Below are 23,027 nucleotides of genomic sequence, written 5' to 3'. Positions count from 1 at the left end.
AGAGTGAGTTGCCATTCCCTTCTCCAGGGGATCTTCCTGACCTAGGGATCGAATCTGATCCCTTGCATTGCAGGTGGATTCTTCACCATCTGAGCTACCAGGGAAGCCCATATTTAAAGTATGTTTATATTTAAATATATTCTGATCAAGCTCAGAAACTAAAGCTGCTACAGGTTGGCATCAGCACATCGAAGACCAGAGAACCAGAACTTTACCCCTCTGAGCCGTGCGGCCCCACAGGCCCTCACTCACATCTGCTTTCTGATGGGGCTCGTTCTCCTCCTCTCTGATGAGAAACTCTAGAAAACACATTTCCCTTTAAACAGCAGTTAGTGTACTGTCACACGAACCAAAATGAGTGAAGGCTTTGTTCCATGCACGTGACATCAAGGCACAGCAAGTGTACAGAAACACCACCAAGAGCATCAGACTGAGGGAAAAGAAGCCACGCAGGAGACGGGCAGAGGGGCAGGGCTGTGCTCGCCGCCGCCAGGAAACGCTGCGTGGGGCTCTCAGGGGTCTGAAAGCACTGCAAGTAGAGGTGGAGACCACTTTTCTTCTGCAAGACTTTTACCAGGCTGTCTTTACAACAAACCACCTTGGAAGACAGAGACTGCATCCACCCTCCAGCCAAAGGGCAGGCAGACCCAAGCCCATTCTGAAAGATCTGTGCTCCCCAAGCTGAAAATTCCTCTCCTGTGACTCAGCTGCCGTCTCTGCCAGGCCATCACACAGCCCCTTCAAAAACAAAGACTGGACTCAATGTTCTGACCAGCCAGCTGGGAGGCCTCACTGAAAGCACTGTCACCCAGCAGCTTTCCAACTGACAGAGATCCCAACTGGGGGATCCCGAGAACTACAGACAACATGTCCCACCCAGGAGCACCTGCACCTTCAAAAGCCAGGTGTTTACTTGCCTCTCAGTGCAAAACACGGACGTGCACCTCAGAGGCACGCATAAGAGGTGTTTATCTGTCTGAGGAATCAGGACCTGTACACGTACAGCCTTAGATAGCTGTGGTCATCTTTCTACCCTGAGGCAACTCTGGTTCCTCTGGAAAGTTTCCTGGAGAGAAAGTACATACGTGCCCCAGCAGACAGATCCCTACCATGAGACACTAAGGGAACAGGCCCTGAGAAACATGGCCCTGGCTTTGCCTGGAGTGGTCAATGACATGGCGTCAGCCCCAGAAGGCACTCATCAGCTTCAACTCACCTTCAGGGCTGTCATGGATGAAAGAGTTGCCCCGATGTCCACCTTGCTGAACAAAATCTGTGCAATCATTCAAACCTAAGCTTCAGTGAAACTGCAACAGAAGAAACTAAGAAAGCTTTCTGAAGTCCTAACATAAGACTCTGAAGAAGGCAATGGCATCTCACTCCAGCACTCTTGCCCGGAAAATCCCATGGATGGAGGAGCCTGGTAGGCTGCAGTCCGTGGGGTTGCTAAGAGTCAGACACGACTGAGCGACTTCACTCTCACTTTTCACTTTCCTGCATTGGAGAAGGAAATGGCAACCCACTCCAGTGTTCTTGCCTGGAGAATCCCATGGACGGAGAAGCCTGGTAGGCTGCAGTCCATGGGGTTGCACGGAGTCGGACATGACTGAAGCGACTTAGCAACAGCAGCAGCAGCAGCAACATAGACTCTAGTGGTTTATGTCTGGCTGGCAGGATCTGCGATCTGAGAGGCAGGGCTAAGGTCAGTAGCGCAGAGCAGCCTCAACCTGCTGCTTGAAGCACTGCTGACCAGCAGGCTTCATCGAATACTCAAGAAGACAAACTGAACGAATCTCATCACAGCCTGTACTGGTCAGAGTAACTGCTGCCCAGAGTGTCTTTGCTCTAACGTGACCCCTCCATTTGGAATCTGGGGCTCGAGCTACTGCTATACCTGTGAGTAAAGGGAGTCCTTTGTTTTAGACCTAGGAGTCCGTGTCTTTGGACAGCAGCACCCCTACAAGGGTGGCAGACAAACACAGCAGGTTATGAGTGGCAAGAAATCACAGATCCTTTGTGCTCTTGACCCTCCCAGCCACAAGTCCAGGAACACTGGATCAGGAAGACACCGTAGGAAGGGAAGGTGCAGCATGCTATCACTGAGGACACAGGCGCAGAGGAAAAGTAAAACAGCCCCCCAAAAACACTCCAGGATTCCCACACTTTGATTCCATTCCTTACAAAAATATACCACAATTCCATCAACCCTGTGCCCCAAAACACAGGTTTGAACAAGAGAAGAGAGAAAACACACATAGAAAAATTAACTACAGGAGAGAAATGAAAATCAAACTGTGACAGACACTAGAGACTGGCCCATCCACCTTATTCCAACCCGCGTCTCCAGAAGACACAGGGACCACAAGAGGCTAATCACACAAAGGAAGGCTGAACTCTGTGAGAGAAGCTGTGGGGTGTAGCTGAAGCTCTCCCAGCAGCGTGGCAGAGCCCCCCAGTGCCACCCAGGGCAGGGATTATGAGTGCTGTTTCTCCTGGGACACTCCTGGATGTGGTCTGCTCTCTCCTCTTCTGCATTCCTGCTGCTACATATATCCACACATGGGCCACAGCCTACTAGAAATTCTGTAAGGTACTCAGCCCCATTTCCTGCTTAAATTAACCAGAGAGAATTACTTTCCTTGAAGATGAAAATCTCTGTATGACACAATTGAGAAAAGAAAGTAATGTACATTTAAGTGCATATTTACATTTATACTTTCTTTTCTGATATAAGACTATAAGGTCTGAAATGGAAAAGTAGGAAGTCCAGAAACACCTGGAATAACAGGCAAATTTGGCCTTGAAGTACAGAATGAAGCAGGGCAAAGGCTAATAGAGTTCTGCCAAGAGAACGCATCGGTCATAGCAAACACCCTCTTCCAACAACACAAGAGAAGACTCTACACACAGACATCACCAGATGGTCAACACTGAAATATGACTGATTATATTCTTTGCAGCCAAAGATGGAGAAGCTCTATACAGTCAGCAAAAACAAGACCGGGAGCTGACTGTGGCTCAGATCATGGACTCCTTATTGCCAAATTCAGACTGAAATTGAAGAAAGTGGAGAAAACCACTAGATCATTCAGGTATGACTAAATCAAATCCCTTAAGACTATACAGTGGAAGTGAGAAATAGCTTTAAGGGACTAGATCTGATAGACAGAGTGCCTGATGAACTATGGACAGAGGTTCCTGACATTGTATAGGAGACAGGAATCAAGACCATCCCCAAGAAAACAAATCCAAAAAAGCAAAATGGCTGTCTGAGGAGGCATTACAAATAACTTTGAAAAGAAGGGAAGTGAAAAGCAAAGGAGAAAAGGAAAGATATAAGCATTTGAATACACAGTTCCAACAAACAGCAAGGAGAGATAAGAAAGCCTTCCTCAGCGATCAATGGAAAAAAAAAAATAGAGGAAAAACAACAGAATGGGAAAGACTAGAGATCTCTTCAAGAAAATTAGAGATACCAAGGGAATATTTCATGCAAAGATCGGTACAATCAAGGCCAGAAATGGTATGGACCTAACAGAAGCAGAAGATATTAAAAAGAGGTGGCAAGAATACACAGAAGAACTGTACAAAAAAGAGCTTCATGACCCAGATAATCACGATGGTGTGATCACTCACCTAGAGCCAGATATCTTGGAATGTGAAGTCAAGTGGGCCTTAGGAACCATCACTACGAACAAAGCTAGTGGAGGTGATGGAATTCCAGCTGAGCTATCTCAAATCCTGAAAGATGATGCTGTGAAAGTGCTGCACTCAGTATGTCAGCAAATTTAGAAAACTCAGCAGTGGCCACAGGACTGGAAAAGGTCAGTTTTCATTCCAATCCCAAAGAAACGCAATGCCAAAGAATGCTCAAACTACCACACACTTGCACTGATCTCACACTCTAGTAAAGTAATGCTTAAAATTCTCCAAGCCAGGCTTCAGCAATACATGAACCATGAACTTCCAGATGTTCAAGCTAGTTTTAGAGAAGGCAGAGGAACCAGAGATCAAATTACCAACATCTGCTGGATCATCAAAAAAAGCAAGAGAGTTCCAGAAAAACATCTATTTCTGCTTTACTGACTATGCCAAAGACTTCGACTGTGTGGATCACAGTAAACCGTGGAAAATTCTTAAAAAGATGGGAATACCAGGCCACCTGACCTACCCCTTGAGAAACCTGTATGCAGGTCAGAAACAACAGTTAGAACTGGATATGGAACAACAGACTGGTTACAAATAGGAAAAGGAGTACGTCAAGGCTGTATATTGTCACCCTGCTTACTTAACTTATGTGCAAAGCACATCATGAGAAACGCTAGGCTAGATGAAGCATAAGCTGGAATCAAGATTGCCGGGAGAAATATCAATAACCTGAGATATGCAGATGACACCACCCTTCTGGCAGAAAGTGAAGAGGAACTAAAAAACCTCTTAAAGAATATGAAAGAGGCAAGTGAAAATTTTGGCTTTAAAGCTCAACATTCAGAAAACTAAGATCATGGCATCCGGTTCCATCACTTCATGGCAAATAGATGTGGAAACAGTGGCTGACTTTATTTTTCTGGGCTCCAAAGTAACTGAAATTAAAAGACGCTTAATCCTTGGAAGGAAAGTTATGACCAATCTAGATAGCATATTAAAAAGCAAAGACATTACTTTGTTAACAAATGTCCGTCTAGTCAGGGCTATGGTTTTTCCAGTAGTCATGTATGGATGTGAGAGTTGGACTATAAAGAAAGCTGAGCGCCAACGAACTGATGCTTTTGAACTGTGGTGTTGGAGAAGACTCTTGAGAGTCCCTTGGACTGCAAGGAAATCCAACCAGTCCATCCTAAAGGAAATCAGTCCTGAATATTCACTGGAAGGACTGATGTTGAAGTTGAACTCCAATATTTTGCCCACCTGATGCAAAGAGCTGACTCCTTTGAAAAGACCCTGATGCTGAGAAAGATTGAGGGCAGGAGGAGAAGCGGATGACAGAGGATGAGAAGGTTGGATGGCATCATCGACTCAATGGACATGGGTTTCGGTGGATTCCGGGTGTTGATGATGGACAGGGAGGCCTGGAGTAGTGCGGTTCATGGAATTGCAAAGAGTCGGACACAACTGCGTGACTGAACTGAACTGAACTGAAATCCTGAAATAATTTTAAGTTATTGATGGTACTCAATTTGGCACTTTCTTACTATACTATTTGGAGAAAGGGGTGGAAGTCTGCTCAATTCTATCAAAATCAGAAGCAGTCACATTATCTTCATAATTACTATTACCAGACTCAAGAAAATGTAACAATCGTCCTTTAAAAAGTACTTTGGAATAAATATATTTTGCAATAAAAAAACAATGAGGATTTTTTTAAATGTTACCATCTCCCATTTTCTCCAATTTAAAGGCAAACAACTGGTTTCTACCTCATTCAGAGACAAAGTTTATTTTTTATTTGATTTGCTAGTATCACTCCTGTCTAGTACATTTTAATAAGTGCAACTTATATAGCTAATGGAATAAAATGGGTGCTTAGAGCCTTATTGGAAAACTGATAACTGGCCAGTGCTAAAATATTTTTTATTTGTATTTAATTGAGAAACACCCAAAAAGAAAAGATATTTAGCTATTACTACTACAGTATTGTTTGACGATTTCAAAGGAAATAGAGCACAAGCAATCCCAGAAAAAGAATTTAGTTATCTCCCCCTAAGTTAGCCATCTGGAAAATAATATCTTTACTTTTAACTTCTTACCTGTGAGCTATTTCATATATTTGGCTTTATAAGAAGAAACGTCCATTAGTGTAAAAACTCTCAACCAAACTATTCAGTAGGGATATTAGAATTTAGCAAAATTCTTCCCATTGTCTGTTCTTAATCAAGACCACACAAATTTAACCTGAACTTATCAGAAAAACAACAAAGAAATTTAAATGATGCTAATGACCTTTACTTCTCAATGAAAATTAAACTTTAAAAATTTTATCAAGAAACTTCAGTGTTTATAGGACTTAAAAAAATAATATTACTAAGCATAACAGAAAATATAATTAATAAGGCAATTGGTTTCATAAAAGCAAATATAATCAGCCTCCTGCATCCTGGTAACAATTTCTCAAGTGAACTGACTGCATGGTTTCACAGCTGTCCAGGAAGTGGCTGCTGCAGGCCCCTCCTCTCTACCCTTAACACCCGAACACTAAGGCAAATTATCAGCTGTTTAAAAATATCATCTCCACAAATATTCACAGTAGCATTATAATAACCAAAAAGTATAAACCACCTAGGGCTTCTCAGGTGGCTCAGTGGTAAAGAGTCTGCCTGCCAAGCAGGAGACCCAGGTCCGGTCCCTGGGCAGGGAAGAGTCCCTGCAGGAGGAAACAGCAGTCTGCTCCACTGACCCTCCTGGGAAGTCCCATGACAGAGGAGCCTGGAGGGCTACAGTCCACGGGGTCACAAAGAGTTGGACACAATTTAGTGACTAAACAACAACAACAAAGGTCAAACTTCCCATTTAATGAGCCAACGCTGTAACGTGCCTAGGCAGAACTTGGCTTAGGTCTTAGCAAGCCCTTCATAGCTTTTCCCTCACACCTTTCAAATATCAAATGATGTAATAATGATGCAAAAAAAAAGTTGGAAGCTCAATTTTATCAAGATTTAAACCTTTTATTTTGACGTAATTACAGGTTCATGGCAAGTTTGGGAAAAAAAATACATATTAGTCCTCAGTACTCCTCACACAATTCCTCCCATTGGTAACATCCTGCATCAGTATAGTACAATACTGAAACCAAGAAGCTGAAATTGCTACTATCCACAGAGATTTTTCAGATTTTACCAGCTTTACACTCAACTGTGGATGCATGTACAGTTCTACACAATTTCATCACATGTACAGATTTCTATAACCATGTGCACAATTAAGATACAGAACAGCTTTAATCACACAACATTCCTCCCTGCTATTATCTGTAGACATGTCCAGCACTTTTCCAGACCCCATGACAAGCTTTTGAAAACCAGTAAAGCAGTAACTTGTTCTTAGAGAACTGCTCTCTATAATTTAGTTTGATTCCAGGAATGGAATCACATTCCATTTGATTTCAAGAATGGAATCACACAGTGTGTAACCTTTTAGGACTAGCATTTTTCAATCTGGATAATTCTCTCAAGATCCATGCAAGTTATATAAATCAGTAGTTCATCCTTTCTAATGTCGAAGGGTATTCTAAGTACAGGTGTACCACAGTGTAACCACCCACCTGTTGAGGGACATCGGGTTGTTCACAGTGTGGAGCTATGACAAATAAAACCACTATAAAAATTTGTGCATGCATTCATGTGTGAATATAAATTTTTTTTAATAAATTTTCATTAAATGTTGCATAGTTAAGTACCAATTTTAATATCAGCACTGGTAATGTTTGCTTAAAAAATGGAAGATCACATTTAATCTCCACGGACTTTGTCTTTTCAATTTACTAAAATACTTTTCAAAACCAGCATTTAGTGAATGCTTCTGTTAATGAACTAAGCAGTGTACTAAGCATTTGAATTCATATCCTATGTAATCCTTGCATCAACAATGAGCTAGGTACTGAGATTATCGCATCTTGAAACTGAGAAAACTGAGGTATAGAAAAGATTGAGGAAGAGATCTAGAATCTCATAAAGGAAGGATGTGAAAAGCTGGATTCAGATTCAAGTCTGGCTGATTCAAAATTCTATTCATTTTATCATTCCTGTATATGTGTGTCATTAAATATGAAAAGCATGTATTAGAACAAAATGATGTTTACTTAAACTTTACATGTAACTATCACATTTTATACTGAGATTTTTTTAAATTAGAGATAATTTCTAATATGCTGCAGAAATTACCAAAATTAATCTAATAACCTACTAGGATTTGCACAAATACTATACAAGTTAAAGGTACAAGAGTCTTAGAGGAAAATTCAGATGAAGTGATTGCTCAGCTTTTCTCTACACAGGTTCTTTCAGGTTCACTCTTCATTAGAACTGTGGTGAACAAGAAATCCGGGGCCAATGAGAAAGGAGGGAAGGGGAAAAAAGGGTAAAGGTATATGAATGAACAGGCCCCAGCCCACAAGCAAACAAGGATCAGGACTGAAGTCAGGAGCAGACATACAGCCCAGCCTCCACTCCCACATGAGGAAGGACGGGCTCATTTCCAGAAGCTCCAGGGACTGGACTCATGTAAGAGTGACCACACTGGACTCAGACCTTCAAAGCTGCCTACTTCCCAGAGACACCAATCACACAGGGCTCATCACTGCCATCAGCAAATGCTGCCATCAGAAGGAGATTCACAAACACCATCCTCAGAAAGGTTATAAAAAATCATTAATTAGGCAATACCTTACTTTCTGGCCTTGGAGTACAAAATGAAGCTGGACAAAGGGTACTAGTTTTGCCAAGAGAAGGCACTGGTCATAGCAAACACCTTCCAACAACACAGGAGAACACTCTACACATGGACATCACCAGATGGTCAATACCTAAGTCAGACTGATTATATTCTTTGCAGCCAAACATGGAGCAGCTCTATACAGTCAACAAAAACAAGACCGGGAGCTGCCTGTGGCTCAGATCATGAACTCCTTACTGCCAAATTCAGACTGAAATTGAAGAAAGTAGGGAAAAGCACGAGACCATTCAGGAATGACCTAAATCAAAGCCCTTACAATTATACAGTAGAAGTGACAAATAGATTCAAGGGATTAGATCTGATAGACAGTGAAGAACTATAGATGGAGGTTCATGACATTGTATAGGAGACAGTGATCAAGACCATCCCCATGAAAAAGAAATGCAAAGAGTAAAAATGGTTGTCTGAGGAGACCTTACAAATAGCTGAAAAAAAGAAGAGAAGAGAAAGGCAAAGGAGAAAGGAAAGATATACCCATTTGAATGCAGAGCTCCAAAGAATAACATAGAGAGATAAGAAAGCCTTCCTCAGTGATCAATGCAAAGAAACAGAGGAAAACAACAGAATGGGAAAGACTAGAGATCTCTTCAAAAAAATTAGAGATACCAAGGGAACATTCATGGAAAGACGGGCTCAATAAAGGACAGAAAGAGTATGAACCTAATAGAAGCAGAAGATATTAAAAAGAGATGGCAAGAATACACAGAGGAACTATACAAAAAAAGACCTTAATGATCCAGATAACCACGATGCTGTGATCACTCACCTAGAGCCAGACGTCCTGGAATGTGAAGTCAAGTGGGCCTTAGGAACCACCACTACGAACAAAGCTCGTGGAGGTGATGGGACTCCAGGCGAGTCAGTTCAAATCCTAAAAGATAATGCTGTGAAAGTGCTGCATTCAATATATCAGCAAATTTAGAAAATTCAGCAGTGGCCACAGGACTGGAAAAGGTCAGTTTTCATTCAAATTCCAAAGAAAGGAAATGTCAAAGTATGTTCAAACTACCGCACGATTGCACTCATCTCACACGCTAGCAAAGTAATGCTCAAAATTCTCCAAGCAAGGCTTCAACAGTATGTGAACCGAGAACTCCCAGATGTTCAAGCTGGATTTAGAAAAGGCAGAGGAACCAGAGACCAAATGAAAAACATCACTGGATCACAGAAAAAGCAACAGTTACAGAAAAACATCTAATTCTGCTTTATTAACTTCACCAAACCTTTCACTGTGTGGATCACTAAAAACCGTGGAAAATTCTTAAAGAGACGGGAACAGCAGACCACCTGACCTGCCTCCTGAGAAATCTGTATTGCAGGTCAAGAAGCAACAGTTAGAACCAGAGATGGAACAACAGGCTGGTTTCAAATTGGGAAAGGAGTACATTAAGGCTGTATATTATCACCCTGCTTATTTAACTTCTATACAGAGCACATCATGTGAAATGCTGGGCTGGATGAAGCACAAGCTAGAATCAAGATTGCTGGGAGAAATATCAATAACCTCAGATACACAGATGACACCACATTTATGGCAGAAAGTGAAGAGGAACTAAAAAGCCTCTTGATGAAAGTGAAAGAGGAGAGTGAAAAGGCTGGCTTAAAACTCAACATTCAAAAAAGGAAGATCATGGCATCTGACTGCATCACGTCATTGCAAATAGATGGGGAAACAATGGAAATAGTGACAGACTTTCCTTTCCTGAGCTCCAAAGTGACTGCCGATGGTGACCGCAGCCATGAAATCAAGACACTTGCTCCTTGGAAGAAAAGCTATGACCAACCTAGATAGCATATTAAAAGGCAGAGACATTACTTTGCCAACAAAGGTCTATCTAGTCAAAGCTAAGGTTTTCCAGTAGTCATGTATGGATGTGAGAGTTGGACTATAAAGAAAGCTGAGAGCCAAAGAATTGATGCTTTTGAACTGTAGTGTTGGAGAAGACTCTTGGAGAAGAAGAGTCCCCTGGACTGCAAGGAGATCCAACCAGTCCATCCTAAAGGAAATCAGTCCTGAATATTCATTGGAAGGACTGATGCTGAAGCTGAAGCTCCAATACTTTGGCCACCTGATACAAACAGCAGGTCCTCTGAAAAGACCCTGATGCTGGGAAACATTGAAGGTAGTCAGAAAAGGAGGTGACAGAGGATGAGATGGTTGGATGGCATCACCAACTCGATGGACATGAGTTTGAGGAAGCTCAGTGAGTTGGTGATGGACAGGGAAACCTGGCAAGCTGGCAAGAGTCACACACAACCGAGCGATTGAACTAACTGAACGTTTCTGATTTGTCATCAAATATCGTGCTCATTTTTATTAATTTAACACTAAGATCTGGCTATTCTACTCCTACCAAGTTGAGAACAATTAAATGGCTAAGGTATACAGTTTTAAAATAAAATTTAAAACTATAATGTCTAAGTGTAAAACAGATTTACTTCATATCTATTAGCAACCTCAGTTTCCAAATTTTATTATGCATTAAAATCATCTGAGGATCTTTAAAAATTCTCTATAGCCAGGTCCCAACCACACCAATTAGATTTTTTAAAACTTGAAGATAGAAATCAGGCTACAATAATTCTTTAAAGATACTCATGTTTGATTAGCAATGGCTATAACAAAAATTATAGCAATAAAATTATTGTGTCAAGAAAGAAAAATTAAATGAATATTAGATAGGTAACTTGGGTACTATAATGTTTCAATCTAACATGATGTTTTGGGAGCACTTAAAATATCTGAACATCTCTATGTATACCTCAGTCTCTTTACTCATGAAAACTCTCAATTTTTCAGATAGGAGGACTGATACTGAAGCTGAAACTCCAATACTTTGGCCACCTCATGCAAAGAGTCGACTCACTGGAAAAGACCCTGATGCTGGGAGGGATTGGGGGCAGGAGGAGAAGGGGATGACAGAGGATGAGATGGCTCGATGGCATCACCAACTCGATGGACATGAGTTTGAGTGAACTCTGTGAGTTGGTGATGGACAGGGAGGCCTGGCATGCTGCAATTCATGGGGTCGCAAAGAGTTGGACATGACTGAGTGACTGAACTGAACTGATCTGAACAGTTTTACATGTTATTATTAAATATAAGTCAGTCAGTAAACATTTACAAAATATATTAATGATAAACATGAAACCTACTTGCAACTGAACTGAATTGTGCCGAAGACCTTCCACGATAGAAGAAAATCTGTCAATTCTTCTTTCTTCTCCAGCTGATGTTAAAGCTTCTAAGACTTCTTCAAGGCTATTGGAAAATTACAAATTAAACTGCAAACAGCAAATAACCCAAGTAACTCAAAATTAGTAGCTTAACCTACTACGCTCCAGAGTCACTACTTCTAGGCAAGCAGTAACATTTTATAAGTGTCTTACTGATTACATAGCACATATCAAGCACAAACCATGTTACATATTCATTTATTCCTCATAATAACCCTATGATCATATTTATTTGTCAAACATTTATATAGTGCTTACTACACATCAGGTACTATATAAACTGTTATAAATATTAATATTAGCTAGTTTTAATGTACGTCATTCTATAAAGTAGGTATTATTCCTATTCTATTCTGTAAGTTAGGAAACTGAAGCAGAAAAGGGTTAAGCAATTTGTCTAAGGTCTCACATCTACTAAATGGTAGAGTGCTAGAGCAAGGATGAGGATCCAGACTGCTTTTAATCACTACAACTCTACTCTGCCTTGAGTGTAAGTAAATGAACTTCTGGTGGCCAAACACATACAGCAGTAAGTAATTATAGTCAAATATAAAGCATGGGGGTTATGTAAGAAATATACTTGCTATTTCTTTAAAGAATACTTATGCTAACAGTACCCGGTATACTGTAAAATCTCAGTTTGTGGACATAGACACTTTAGTCCTAACAGTTCTTTACATCATTTAAACAATCTATCTGAAGTCAAGAAATAATAAAAGTAATATGGAAGTGAAGGAAAAAGAGTAGAAGAGGAAGGAGGAAAAGGAGAAAGAGGATAAAGGAAGAGAAGGACAAGAAGGGAAGAAGGAAGAGAAAAGAGAAGGCACAGGACGCAGGGGAGGAGGGGGAAGAGGAAGAAGACACAGGGAGCAGAGAGAAAGAGAGGCGAGGGGAGCACAGAGGAGGCACACCATGCTTCTACATTAAATTCACCCTTGGGTGGCCTTCTTAAAACGGGAGAGTGCTAAAGCTGCACGCATGGCTTTGCAGCTGGGACTGCAGCAGACTTGGCCTCATCCAGGGAGGGGCACCAGCCACGTGGTGCCTGCTGCCTCCCCAGCAAAGTCCAGCTGAGCAGGGCTCCAGTCAGCGGACCCACAGGCCCCCCATGGACAAGTTTCCAATGTGTGCTGGGGGTTTCACTCACAGGGCTCTGCCCACACTTAGGAGGTCAGAAGGCCATTTCTGTTTGCTCTGTTGGTTGTTCAGTTTGAATATCTTTACCGTATATAAAAGGCATTTTAAGTAATTTTTAAATGCTCTCTTGTAATAAGAACACTAATCTTCCTTAAAAAGACAAAAGGTTTATCTTTATCTTTCAATACATGTAATGGCTTTTTAGTTACAGCTTTAGAAATTGTAGATAACGTCTTTAAAGTTTAAACTTTACGATACACTTTATGGTCAACACATTCTACCCTCAACCATTACAGTATCAATTATTCACTAATACTTCTATCTGAAAAAAATCATAAGAAACAGAACCAATCTGTATATTTTTCAAAGTCTTCATTTAGACTGTTTATTCAGGGTCTGAGTTCAAAACAGTTTAAAAATAATAAAGAAATCCATTTTTCATAGAAACATGTCAGTCCTTAACTACTGTATCAATTAAGAGAAAAAAATTTTTCATTTCTGTTCAGCCAATATGAATCTAAATAAGCTGCTTAAGTATACTTCATTTATTTAAAATAAATTCTAGACTAAAATAGAATAATGAAAACATTATTGAATCACACTGTATTAAATTACTGTGTAACGAGAGAAACAAGTTGAGACTTACATGCTTTCCTCCCCTACGATGCACACTGCAGAAAGGAGCTTAACCACATCCATCATCGTGCCAGGCTGCTCAGGATCAATGGCTCTGGCTAGCAAAGAAAGACTCCTCTCTTCACTCATAATTCTTTCCAAGCCATACTACAGCATTTGGAGAAAAAGGGGTAAATTTTAGTGGTAAGAAAATGCAGTTATTAAAAGAATGTTTATAAGAAACTATACTCGTACATGTAGTAAAGTGAGAAAATATAAAGAATGTATAACATTCTAAAAAAAATTCATATAACTATTCCCTTTACATTAAAAACTAAAAAAATCAATCAAATACAGATGACCGCTCACAGGTAATTTTCAGCAACATAACTGACAATTATTAGATAGGCAGGTGGCCAACTAGAGAAAGGGAAAAGCAGTGAGGAATACTGAGATCCCCAACAGGCACACACAAAATGCACAGGAGGAACTCTCCTGTGGGAAGGAAGGCTGGTAGGAGGTACAGGACCACAGAGCACTGTCCGAGAATTACAGTGTGAACCCCTGGCACTACGTAAAATGCCAAGCAAAAAGTAAAACTCAATTTAATAGAAGCGTTTCAATACATCCAAAAGGTCACCATTTCAACATGTAATCACTACAAAGCATTTACTGATGAGATATTTTCACTTTTTCTTTTCTCCTAAGTATTCAAAATCCAATGTGTATTCCACACTCAGAGCACATCTCAGTTCAGAGTGGTCACATCTCAAGGGCTCAGGAGCCGCACGTGATAACCGCATTCCACAGTGCAGGCCTAGACAGTAACACTTGGTTCATAAATGGGCAGAAGCTGAAGGGTGATTTGGGCTGATACCATGTAGAAACTACTGCAGAATATATGTATTCTGATCAGAATGATATTTTGTCATCAGAAAGACAACACATAATATTAATATAAATGGGATGATTTTGAATGTAAACAAGGTTTGTTTGCTACTGCTAGGATGTCACATCCTACTGGAAGATAAGGAATTATATTAACGACTCAGTATTTTGATTTAAAGATGTATACCTCTCTTAGGGCCCACTTACAATCTATGGGAGATAAGTATCAAATAACAGAGGATGAATGAAAGCAATACAACAGTACTATTTATTCACGCTACATCCCAGAGGATCCTTTTAAAGAGTGAGAAATTAGTTAAATAGAATTACTATTAATACCAAGCTCTAAAAAGGACCTTAATCCCAATTAAACTCAAAATTAGCATTAGATATCAGTATCACCAGGCTTCCCTGGTGGCTCAGAGGTTAAAGCTTCTGCCTCCAATGCAGGAGACCTGGGTTCGATCCCTGGGTTGGGAAGATCCCCTGGAGAAGGAAATGGTAACCCACTCCAGTATTCATGCCTGGAGAATCCCATGGACAGAGAAGCCTGGTAGGCTACAGTCCACGGGGTCGCAAAGAGTCGGACACAACTGAGCGACTTCACTCACTCATTCACTCATCAGTATCAAAGTTAAATCTGTAACAATCTTAGATCCAAATGCTTTGAGTGCTATGAAATCTTATTTATCTTTCCTATCTTGTAAATGGCATTTATTTAAAGAAGCTTCACACTGTAGTGAAATATTGCACTCACTTCAAACCACTGTCTAAGGAACACAGGTAAAAAGAAGGAAGTACAAACAGAAGGGCCAAGGGCCCCAGGGTATGATTTCTGAAGTGACTTCTCTATCCTGTTGGCCACAAGGAAATGTTTACAAAGAAGCAGCCAAGAAATGCTCACTTTTGTGATATCCGAAGCTGTTTCATACCTGGAAACAAAGAAAAGCAGGCATGGAGCCAGAGACTATAACATGCCTTGACAATCATTCCAGGGAATTGTCAGAGGTTTGTAAATTATCACTGAGACCCAATTCAAAAAGTCAATCAGCCACTGATTACCAAGTACCAAAAGGCTGGCTCTGTCCTAATAACCTGAGGCTAGCACTTCCCTGCCCTTCCCAAACACTGGGCTGGCCTGGGCCAGCACCTGCCCTTCCCGCATCAGAATGGGAGCATTCCCTGATCTCCTGGTTCCCACCAGCGTCCTGTGAACTCAAAGCTTCTTCACAGGCAATATTCTCTTGACTTTGCCAATAGAATATTGGACGGTGCTTGTTTTGAGACTGGAAGGAGGCCAGATTACCACAAATGAGTATCTAAAGCTAAAGACTGAACTGCTTCATACTTCTATAGAATTTTTCTCATTCGATTATTTAAAAAAATAATAATAATAAAACAAAACCCAAGGACTGTGAGAGAAACAGTCAACTTACCAGCACTGGCATTCAAAGTGCATTAAATAAAGGCTACTATAAGGTTAGAGAGATGATGGCAAATTGCGGAAGGTCTGAGAATGTCTCTCCACTTAATGTCAAGGATCCACTTCAGATTATAGGAAAACACACGCGTTCTAAACTGAGAACCAGTGCCAGGTTCCATTTGCATTCTACTTGAGGCCTATTATTACTTAAGAGATGGAATTTCGGGCCACTGAAGTTGTGTTCGATGGGGGAAGGTGAATCCCCTAAATCCTGTGTAGCATGCCTAACACACGAACACTAGTGCTGAATAACTATCCACAATGAGTTAATCCCAGCAGCAAAGAGGAAGAAACGGGCTTCAGGAACAAGGCGAGCTAGCTGAGTGCCATAAGAAACACACCAAAAGCTATCTTGGTTTTTATTTTCTCATAAATAATCAAAATTTTCTTCTAGTTAAAAACTACTATAAACTTCTATTTAGTATTCTATTGCATGCAATGCTATTAGATTTGCTCATAATAGGTATCATACTTGTTTTTTCTCTTAAAGACTATATTTTTCATCATTCAATTAACTTTTATACAGATTTGACAGTAGGTACGGGAAAAAAAATTAACCAAAAAATCCCACATACAATTAACTTTACAATTCAGACATTAAAATACTAATTCCAAGTACCAGTAAAGTTTTTTAGTAATTTTTTATTTGTATCAGCATGAGTGGTAGCAATAAATGCAAATGATAATATATTTAATGTATATACATAAACTATATATAAACTCCATATACATAAACTAGAAACAAAATGATCCACTACTATAACAATTAAATCACATTATATTAATTAGAATATAAACACATAAAGTTTACTCTCTTTCCAATTTGATCTCAAACCAAGTAAGAATATTACCTCCTATATAACCCCTCACTTTAACCATGACATTCTTCTCAAATTCAAATTATGATTCAAATACTCCTTTGGTTTTTAAAAAACATTCCTGAGTTTTTTTTACTCAGCTTTCACCACTGATATTCCCAATTCATATTCCTACTTTAGGCGGTCCCACCCCCACCCCAACTGCCGCCACAGCAAGTATTACAGGCTCAGTTGGGAAACCCCTTATTAACAGTCTGATTCCTTTATTCACTAAGTTACATAATATATCTAAAATCAAACTGTCACAGAACAATCAGTTCAACATAGAATGGGGTTGTGATTTCTATAACAAAAATTTTCCCTGAAATTATATCTGATTAGAGAAAGCATGGAGGTTAAAAATATTTCATTGGCTAAAAACAGAAATTTAGGCTTCAGAAAATGATGAAAAATTCATAAATAGTCCAGTAAGAAAAATAATTAGAAAATGTAACTTTTTGCTGCATTTAATCAATAGAAAAGTAAATGTTAATAATTTAACAAGTACTTAAGTATGAAGTTCTCTAAGGATTTATTTTTAAAATGAATTTTTAAAAATTATCAGAACTATACAGTTTTGCCATAAAACACACATCATCTACCATAGGTAAAATTTCCTCTCCCACTGTCTAATGAAAGAAAACACTTATCATTTTTGCACACGATCAGGAGGTAGATGCATTTATATGTTAGAGCTGGAGACACATCCTGGAACAGAGCTAACTTCTGCAGTTAACAGTATGAAAGAAAAGAAACACTGTTAGAGAAACCGAACTTCAGTACAGGGCAAAACCATTTCTCTCTTCTAATGTATGCTCCTTAAATATTCAAACTGCAGATTCGCCATATTATATTTGGTTTCAATATTACAGCTGACTCTTGCACATCACAGGCACTACGGGCACCAACTCCTCAGGCAGTCAAAAATCTGAGTATAATACTTGATTCCCCAAAAACTTACTTACTTAGCCTACTCTTGACTCCTTACCAATAACAAAAACAGTTGATTAATATATTTTATATGTCAAATGCATTATATACTATATTTTTAAAATAAGGTAGAGAAAAGAAAATGTTATTGAAAAAAACCATAAGGAAGACAAAATACTTTTACAGTACAAATATGTATTTATTTAAAAAATCCTCAAGTACGTGGATCAGTGAAGTTCAAACATGCATTGTTTAAGCATTAGCTGCACTTGCATTAAGTATCATTGCTCCACCTCTGGGATCTGTTCATATCTGTTCACATTAATTTCATTAAAGATTTAAATTCCTAGATTATAAAAACTAAGTTTTTCCAACTTAATTCTTTGGTAATAAGTATTACTGAAGATCATATTTAATAATCATGTATGACTTCCAAGCTGATTCATGCTATACTTTTGAAAATTAAAAAGGAAGGAAGGGAAGAAGAAAGAGGAGCCAAAACGCAGACAGACAGGGAGGTACTGAGGTAGGGAGGAAGGACAGGAGGAAAAGAGAATTAATCTGTGTACAAAGAATGAAACAGCAGAAGAGGGTCTATTTATCCCCAAGTATCTCCTGTTGATACACAGTTCATTTGACACAAAACCAGAACAACACAATTCAATATTTTTCCATTATAAACTGAAGAGCTTACCAAAGCAATACATTACTTTGGTGCAAATTCTGTATTACATAACTCCACTTCATAAAAATTTCTGTAAGAACTAATAAAGAACAATACAGCTACCTATGTGCATACCTGGGTATTCATCAAGGCCTTCAGACACTGTATGACTTTGTGCTGATTCTTCTTCACAATTGTTTCTTGTCTGCATGAAAGATATCAGTGTTGGAATCATCCATGGACATGCAAATGTAGCTTAACTGGAAATAATGATTAGCAATACTTACATTTTGCCACTAATCAGCTTTTCCAAGATGTCCAGTAATAATCCAAGCCCCTCATGTCCAAAGCTTTCCACCCAACTGAAAAACAGAAAAACCGACAGTCTTATATTAAGTCAGTATTGGAGTTTTATCATGATAATGACATATACTCACAAATATTCTGCACTTGTGATAATCTAGTCATAACTACAACAAAAGAATAACACTATAATATAAAGGTATTCATGATTCACAATCTTAGTTGTGAAAGCAGCAGCAATGATGGGACAGCCAATGGGATGCGGACCCCAGCTTGCACTCAGCTTTGAGAGAGCTTCGCATGCCCAGAGCGCCCCTACCCCATGTCCACTGACATCACATGAGCAGTTAAAACCTGCCATGTTGGAAGTACTGACACGACAGAAGCAGCTGACGCTGCTGGTCAGAGCACCACCTCACCCAGAGAGCTGGCGGTTAAACATTCACCAGCTCACCACTGGGCAAGCCCCAGTCTAGACTGTTCTGAAGAGCAGACACTGGGCAAGGTAGCAACATTTGAAGAGACAGGACTCTGGTCTACATAAAGAAAAAGATTACTGAAAAATGTAGTCAAAATACTGTAAAAAGCATGTTCTATGAGAATTTTCCAAATCACTAAAATACATCCTTATACATGTTAACAATTTCTTAAAATTTCAAACTTCATCTGTATTTTTCAAAAAAGCTTCATTATTATTTTTAAATGAGTATTTCCATCTTGACACAACCACCTCCATTCTGTAAACCCATTAATATAATCAGAGTATGTATGTAACTGGGATTTCCACTGGTGGCTCAGTGGTAAAGAATCCACTTGGCAATGAAGGAGGTATGGGTTCGATCCCTGGGTCAGGAGGATTCCCTGGAGAATGAAACGGCCACCTACTACAGTATTCTTGTCTAGAAAATCCCTCAGACAGAGGAGCCTATGGTCCATGGGGTTGCAAAGAGTCAGACACGAATGAGCGACTTCACTTTCACCTTCCCTTAGCAACTAAAGAACAACATGTAAGTAATTAGGACAACTCTGCCAACAGACAACAGCTCACACCTATTATAGTAAAACTACCCTAGGAGAATCAGCAGTGATCTGAAAAACCTAGCACAATAAATAAAATAATGGTAACAATTTATCTTATAAAAAGTGGGGGAAAGGCAGGTAAGGTAGTCTGGTATTCCCATATCTTTCAGAATTTTCCACAGTTTGTTGTGATCCACACAGTCAAAGGCTTTAGCATGGTCAATAATGCAGAAATAGATGTTTTTCTGGAACTCTCTTGCTTTTTCGATGATCCATCGGATATTGGCAATTTGATCTCTGGTTCCTCTGCCTTTTCTAAAACCAGCTTGATTTTAACCTCCACCCAAAAAAGAATCTGCCATTTAGATTGACAGACTCTTCTCAAACCATTTTACTCATCTCTTATCCATAAGAATAATTCAAGAATGCACTTAACAAATTACCTGTAGTCATTTCAAATCTACTTTTACGTTTCATGAAAACACCTATAACATCCCACTTAACTCCTTGATGACATCCTATTCTGTACTTATTCTAATTTCACTTGCAGCAGGGAAGCTTGAAATCAAACACACAAGAAGTAATTAGAGGGTTTTTTGAGAGCTGGCACTAAGATATGTGGACAGACTCTGCTCATCAGGCCCTCCTGTCTTAGTACTTCACAGTAAAAGTTAGTGAATTTCAACAATCTCTGTTTTCAAAAGTATACCCATAAAAAATATTCTAAAGCTAATATAAAGATCATTCATACTTACATCACTTTCAATCGTTATGCAAAACAAACTTGCTACTCCTAAAACTGCCTTATAACAAAATACACAGATACTTTAAAATTATACTAATGGAAAAAGAAGATGCTACTGCACATAATTCCCAGGTGCTGCCAGTGGTAAAGAACCCAGCTGCCAATGCAGGAGATTTGAGACACGGGCTTGATCCCTGAGTCGAGAAGATCCTCTGGAGGAGGGTATGGCAACCCACTTCAGTATGCTTGCCTAGAGAATCCCATGGACAGAGAAGCCTGGCGGGCTACAGTCCGTAAGGTCACACAGAGTCGGACACAACTGAAGCAACTTAGCACACACACACGCATGCACGTAGTATGTTCATGTTGAAGCCCACTATAAAATTTAGGAAGCATATCAATCCAGGTAAATCAAGTCTGACTAATAAATAATATTAATAGAACAGAGCTATTTCAAAAATTTATCATTACTAATATAACAACTAATAATAGAATACTGAGATCCACAGAAGTTCTCAAATCAACTATTTCTGGACAAACTAAATAACTGTTTTCTACAAAGCAGAATATGAGTCATTACAGTAAAAATCACACCCAGTCATGCATATTCAGTTCAGTTCAGTCACTCAGTCGTGTCCAGCTCTTTGCAACCCCATGGACTGCAGCACACCAGGCTTCCCTGTCCATCACCAACTCCTGGAGTTTACTCAAACTCATGCCCATTGCATCGGTGATGCCATTCAACCTTCTCATCCTCTGTCATCCCCTTCTCTTCCCACCTTCCATCTTTCCCACCATCAGGGTCTTTTCAAATGAGTCGGTTCCTCGCATCAGGTGGCCAAAGTATTACGCATGAACTAATTCTCTATAAAAGCTGAATGTAAAGAAGCACTATACCCTGTTACTTTACACGATAAGCCTTTAACTCATGGTGGGAATTGATTTATCAACAACAATAAAATCAGAGAGGCTGGCAACAGCCTCCTGAAAGCCAGACTACACTTTACATTTTGTAAAACATACCAAAAACAGGGCAAGTCAGACAGGATGCAGGAAGAGGAAGCTAAGATGCTTGATAACAAAAGAAGCACTAATATTTAAACATAAAATGAAAGCTGGTGAATGCAATTACTGAATATGTAATGGTTTAAAACAAAATAAATGCATAAAAAGGTTTCTTGTTTTTCTTAAAAATTTGCAAGACCAACATATTGTATTAAGAAGTTATCACTCACAAACTCATTGTCCCAAAAGCTTTGCCCTCAGCCCTACAAATTTCAGCAGTTATTTTTAAGAGTAGGGGCAAATATCATCTCCTATCTTTCCTGGAAAAGATGTTCAAGATAAAAAAGTGATATTGAGTAGGTAGGTTTGCAGTCCTGACAGAGGTTTATTAAAATCCATAGCTTTCTACAGAAGTGAATAATTTCTCATCATCAATGTAAGAAGCAACCTGGAAAAAAAAATTATCAACTGATCTATAGACAATGAATCTTCAGGAAACAAAATCTGTGCTATGTATTCTGTGCCTGTCAGCACAGCGTCATAGGGCACCACGGGTTTAACTAAAATTTGCACTCATGAATGAAGAAGCTCTGTGCAACTGTTTTTTATTCATGAATAGAAATGACAGAGATTAGTATGACATTTGTAATGGAAAAAAAATTGCTTTAAAACAGCAAAAAGTAACATGCTAAGTACTAATTTAACACAAAAGCTACCTCTTAAAATTATACGACAGGAAATACCAAACTCTTCTCTTTTAATTGCTTCAAGATTCTAAGTGTATTACCATTTAGCACTTCCTAGAAGGGTCTCAATGCAGAAGAAAAAAAAGAGGTGAAATACTAACAGAAGAAGAAAGGAAAAAAAAAAAAGAGGAGGCAGAGGGGCAGCTGGTCTTGGATTAAATGTTCAAACCACCTTTAAATGTTCAAAGAAGCTTAGGCTTTGAAAACTGTTACTTCTTCCAGACACAGGATGACATCAAAAGTGCAAAGTGGTTTCTGGTGTATTTTTGGCTTTATGAAACAAATACAGTCACCTCAAAAAGCAAAAATGGTAATCGGGTCTCAAATTTACTTCCTGGCCAAAGAAAAGCACTATCTGTTTCCTACAGACAAAAGTTATTACCTCTCTTCCCAAGTGTGCTCTAAAGAAGAAAAAGACAAACGCATCACAGATTGTCAGAGGTGGAATAAACCTACCAGATAGGGACCATTGCTTATTTGTATTTAAATCACCTGGCACAGACTAAGTCTGGCACAGACTCAAATGGTTTTAGAACGAAGCTGAAGAACCTCCCACGCTGATCCTTGAACAACACAGCTTAAGGTCACTGACCCCCCACTTGGTCAAAAATCAGTGTATGACTATAGTCAGCTCTCCATATCCATATCTGGGGTTCCTCCATATCTGCAGATTTAAGCAAGCTCTGATTGTGCAGTATAATAGTATTCACAACCGAAAAAAATCCACTTAGAAGTGGACTCATGTGGTTCAAATCCATCCTGTTCAAGGGTCAACTGTATAGGTAACAGGTCACCTTAAGAGAAGCTAAGGTCGCTTGAAACAGCATCTAGGTCTGCCAATGCCCAGGCTCCTGCCCGGAACTTTATACATGTAGCAAAAGGCACCAAGTGATGACATGCTCCATGCAGCATCACCGAGCCTGTCTCAGCCTTCGAAACAGAAACATCG

The 23,027-nt window shown here is 39.4% G+C and overlaps 1 protein-coding gene and 1 non-coding gene across 2 annotated transcripts in view; one reads left to right on the top strand and one right to left on the bottom strand.

Annotated features, from left to right (window-relative positions):
* DIAPH3 (diaphanous related formin 3) overlaps positions 1 to 23,027 on the bottom strand; it is a 561,965-nt gene that overhangs the window by 375,509 nt on the left and 163,429 nt on the right. The window contains 4 exon segments of the mRNA XM_070380219.1: positions 11,605 to 11,710; positions 13,469 to 13,605; positions 18,395 to 18,464; positions 18,547 to 18,621. Of these exon segments, the coding sequence (XP_070236320.1) occupies positions 11,605 to 11,710; positions 13,469 to 13,605; positions 18,395 to 18,464; positions 18,547 to 18,621 (388 nt within the window).
* TRNAW-CCA (transfer RNA tryptophan (anticodon CCA)) lies at positions 14,734 to 14,805 on the top strand. The gene has a single exon. It is a non-coding gene; the product is annotated as a tRNA-Trp (tRNA).

The sequence above is a fragment of the Bos mutus genome, chromosome 12 (assembly GCF_027580195.1).
Source record: "Bos mutus isolate GX-2022 chromosome 12, NWIPB_WYAK_1.1, whole genome shotgun sequence".
Taxonomy (NCBI): Eukaryota; Metazoa; Chordata; class Mammalia; order Artiodactyla; family Bovidae; genus Bos; species Bos mutus.
Note: the sequence above shows the minus strand (reverse complement) of the source record. Positions and strands in the feature narration are given on the sequence as shown.